The 4557-nt window shown below is 41.9% G+C and overlaps 1 protein-coding gene across 1 annotated transcript; it reads left to right on the top strand.

The window, feature by feature from the left end:
* Positions 1–3446: 3446 nt before the first annotated feature.
* Positions 3447–4055, top strand: LOC139661996 (heat shock protein 30-like). Its single transcript, XM_071540597.1, has one exon. It carries the CDS (start codon positions 3447–3449, stop codon positions 4053–4055), a length of 609 nt encoding a protein of 202 aa, XP_071396698.1.
* Positions 4056–4557: the final 502 nt, after the last annotated feature.

The following is a 4557-nucleotide window of genomic DNA, read 5'->3' as shown; positions in this document are numbered from 1 at the left end:
ACCTCTCTTCCCCTCCCCGCGTCTGCCTGTTCGAAACTGGAGCAACGTCTTAATCGAGACTCGGAGACGTGAGGGGAATTTCTAAGCAACCCCGGCTCTGCAGCACAGACACAAACACACACACACACACACATACACACACACACACACACACACTCTGCTTGGCAGCCAATTAACAGCCTGCGATCCAGCGCCAAAGGGAATAACTGCATGTTGATGAGCTGGCGGCTGTGTGTGTGTGTGTGTGTGTGTGTGTGTGTGTGTGTGTGTGTGTGTGTTTGTGATGAGCTGGTGGCCGTCAGAGCCAGTTACACAGACAGAGGGATATCTCTTTTATGTGTTCAGGGGTAAAGAAGGGGATTACGGCGCATTATAAACCCTCTCTGTGAGGGACAAACCAAGACAGAAACCGGGAGGAGGGAGTTTGTGTCTGAGATTGTCTTTGTGTGTGTTTGTATGTGTGTGTGTGTGTGTGTGTGTGTGTGTGTGTGTGTGTGTGCGTGCATATGCATTGAAGTGCTTTGGTTTGATGTTGTTCTGGCATCTCTCATGGTTATGTGTGTGTGTGTGTGCATGCTTGCAAGGAGCATTAGGAGAACAATAAGGATGATTTACATGGAGCTGAGCCTTGCTTTCTCCTCCTTATCCTCCCCCTCATCCTTCCTCTCCTTTCGTTACCTCTTTCTCTCACCCACTTCTATCCCGCCTCCACTTTGGGGAGTTCATCCAAAGGTGAGCGGTTGACAAGAAATATACCCAAAAAAAAAACACCTCATACATTCTCTTTGTCTGTCAAAAATATTGACACCAGGTTTGACACAATATCCCCCGAGCAGCGAAGCACCGTGTCTGCCTGTCCAAGTTTCATCATCGGATCCTTGCTTTTGAAAGAGAGAGAGAGAGGAGAGAGAGAGAGAGAGAGAGAGAGAGAGAGAGAGAGAGAGAGAGAGAGAGAGAGAGAGAGAGAGAGAGAGAGAGAGAGAGAGTATCTTGAAAAGAACACTGTGGGTTCGAATCCTGACTTCAGTGTGTTGCTGCCCTACTTCTCTCCACAGTTCTCTATATCAATCTCTTCTGCATACTTTCTGGATAAATATATATGTATAAAGAAGAAATGTTAATATTAAAAACTAAAAAGTGAATAAAAGGATGGATTTAATTCTATCATATTATTGTTTTCAGAAAGAAAAAAAAAACAATGCAAGATCAGGCAGGAATTCACCATGAAACTCATCTGTACAGTATACTGTCAGAATTTCTTTGAAATGTGTCTTGAAACATAAACAGCTGATTTTAGTATATTTAATATACTAACATATTTAACATATTTAATTATGTTTAACATTTACTTGTCCAGGCAAGACCCTTGAAATTACAGCATACTGTATAATCAGAGCAATATGGTCACTGCAACTAGCCTACCATCAGTATGTTGGTAGAAGTTTGATCAGAAGATAAGACCAGTAAATATGAATAAAATGAATATATGGAAAGACCAAAATAACATAAACCATGACTGCACTCTGTGAACTGTGTATATCTCTAAGTAATAATGTATGGAGAGGCTTTGAATCCTTGTGTGTTACTGTATGTGTGTGTTTGCATCATCCTTATCTAGAGTAAAATAAAACCAGGATGACAACTAGTGGCAAAGCACAGAGATGACAGGGAAGTTCCCAAGTACCGTCGAGTTCTCCTGTAGGGTTTGGAGCAGGACTGTGGATGGCCTGCCACCCGGTGGAGAGATGAGCAAATTACAGGAAAGCATCTGAAAAAATGGAATTGCCAGAGACGGGACATAAAAGGACTCAACACCCAACAGCCACTGAAGATGCTGTGCTCATGTGTGGAGCTAGAACAGTGACTTTAGTATTTGGAATTTAAAAAACAAATTGGCATAAAAAAAACAGACATTGGCATTGGAAAACTTTCATTGAAAATAGTTTTTATTGGAATTGAAAAAAGAAATCTTGGTATTGAAAATGTTTTTATTGAAAAATAAAATATTGGCCTAAAAACTAAAAACTTGGCAGAAAAAATGAATTGAATGTAACACAATTTTTCTTTTTTGTTAAAAGTTTTTTTTTTTTAGTGGCAGTTTTCTTGTCACTCTTTTGGCGTCAAGGGGAAGGATTTTCAGTGGTGTCACTTCCAATAAATACTATATACTACTACTATTTGATTCAAGTTTTTCAATGCCAATGTTTTTTGTTTTGTTTTGTTTTTTTCCAGTTCATTTTTTTGTTTTCAGTGCCAATGACCCCTGAGACGCTGAATAAATACAAGACCAGAGCTGAGACTATTTTTAGTCCTAGTCAAACTTTCAGCACGATTCCTTGAAATGATTCTCGGATGAGTCCAGGATTTCACTCAGCAATCTGACATCATGATCCAGAGGTTCATGGGACACTCTGAAGCTGCTACAGATGAGCAGCTCAGCTTGACTTCTGGAGAAGCTCAAACACACCGCACACAAGTACAGTGGCATCTTTTCCATCTATTTAACAAATTGGTGTCAACTTGACGACTGACACTAGATTTAATCATTTTTACACCCCCTCGTGACTTAATTTCTAAGAAGCGACTATCAACAAATATAGCAACTTTTTCAAACCATGGGAGACAGCTAATGTACAGCTAATGCCCATTTATGCTACTTGCTTACTTGGTTGTCTAATCCAAAGGTGCCTGATGATCACAGCGCTTCACATATGTGTGGCACCCTCCTTCCACCAAAGAGTGGGGACCGTAGCAAATGTACTGATATTAAATTTAGCGTATGATGTCATCTGGCGACTGATGCCGACTTTTTGAAAGGCCATTTGCTACTCTCCTTGGAAAAGAGTTGGCAACACGTCCTTCATGTTTTTAGAGATTCTATCAAAGACAACCTTGTGTACATTTGACATACATCCACCACACACAGTAAGCATACCAGACCCTTTTGTCGTAGTTTTTCTAGACACTAAACAATTTGATGCTTGCTTTAGATTATTTCTGAAGTGTGAAATTTGAAATAAACATTTCAAACATCCATCAACAGGAGCAATACAGCTCAATCTACTTTCTTAAATGATTGATTTGACCCCAACTATACTATGTACAGATTTTTTTTCTGTGCTGGAATTCCTCAGTAGAATACAGCACTGATGACATCTAGTGTTGACTTGAGTCAAAACAGGAAAGTTCCTGAATACACAGGAATAGTCCTATAGGTCTGGACTAGTGCAGTGACGTCACCACTCCTGAGTAAGGCCTCCACCTAGTGGAGAGCTGTGGCAACGACAGGAAAGTTCCTGAAGTCACTGGAATTCCTGGAGACGGAATATAAAACCTGGAGGAGTCTCACTGCTGAGACAGAAAGCAACACAGCCAACACAGAACAGACACTTTAACAAGAGTTTCATTGGAGAAATAGAGGATCTAAAGCTAAACAGACACAGAAGATGCTGTGCTCACATGGATTCCAGTCTTCCCTCAACCCATTCACACACTTCTACTGGCCTGTACGCAGTCTGTGGCCTCAGGCTGAAGCTCTTCTCCTGCAGAGAAACATACAGGAGCTGCACAGCAGGCTGGAGCTGATGGACAAACTTCAACACAAGATCCTGGAAGAGATGCAGCCGGCCCCAGCCTCTGTGACCATCCAACCAGTCTCCTACCAGCTGGAGAAAGAGGGGGAGCCCTTCGCCCTGACCCTGGACACTGAAGACTTTTCCCCAGAGGAGCTGTGTGTCCAGCAGGTGGGCAGGAGGCTGAGAGTCAGCGGGAAGACAGAGAAGAAGCAGGAGGACGGGAAAGGCTCCTACTCTTACAGACGGCAGGAGTTCAGACGGGAGTTTGATCTGCCTGAAGGGCTGAATCCTGAAGCCGTCAGCTGCTGCCTGGCTCCGGACGGGAAGCTCCACATCCAGGCGGCAAAACCTCCAGAGAGAGAGCTGAGTATCAAGAGGAGCTTGGAGGAGGAGACACAGCAGAGTCTCTGTTCACAGACAGAGGGCAGCAGCACAGAGAGAGACAGCAGCAAGCAGGACACTGCTGACAAGATGGACTGATCTTCAAATTTTTGTTGCAAATTTAAATTTGATAAATGCTGTGTATTTTCATATGAATGTTGTATAAACAATAAATATACTAACCACTGAACTGTGTCAATGTCTAGCAACCTGTTTTTTTCAAAATTGAGACAATTCCATTGAGATAAAATGTAGGAAACTAGAAACAGAAAGCAGAAAACAGGAGCTCATAAGACTTTATTGTCACATACCTGTCACATGCTAAACCTTTTTTAAAAGTACATAGCTTTTCTCAAACTCTATTTACTCTTCCTCTATATAGGAAGTCAGGTGTTTCGTCTCCACCTCTGCTTATAAGGGCACAGCCCCTACTCTGTCTTGAATGCTCAATGAAATGCAGAGTGTGTGTTAATTTGCCATCTATGCTGTACACTGCATAGTACATATGTAAATACTTAAAGTAAACTATCCCTGCTTTGCACAGGCTGTCCTCATTCTTCTTTTTTTAACATTTGCAGCAGCAAGCCAATGTATAAAAAGT

The sequence above is a fragment of the Centroberyx affinis genome, unplaced genomic scaffold (genome assembly GCF_046629955.1).
Source record: "Centroberyx affinis isolate AG114_WGS23_722 - 3 ecotype Tasmania unplaced genomic scaffold, CSIRO-AGI_Caff_v1 ptg003691l_1, whole genome shotgun sequence".
Lineage (NCBI taxonomy): Eukaryota > Metazoa > Chordata > Actinopteri > Beryciformes > Berycidae > Centroberyx > Centroberyx affinis.
The sequence above is the reverse complement of the archived record's forward strand: the minus strand, read 5'-3'. Positions and strand labels throughout refer to the sequence as shown.

Excerpts from the sequence above, each read along its gene's own strand:
- LOC139661996 (XM_071540597.1), top strand. The coding sequence starts at position 3,447 with ATGCTGTGCTCACATGGATTCCAGTCTTCCCTCAACCCATTCACACAC.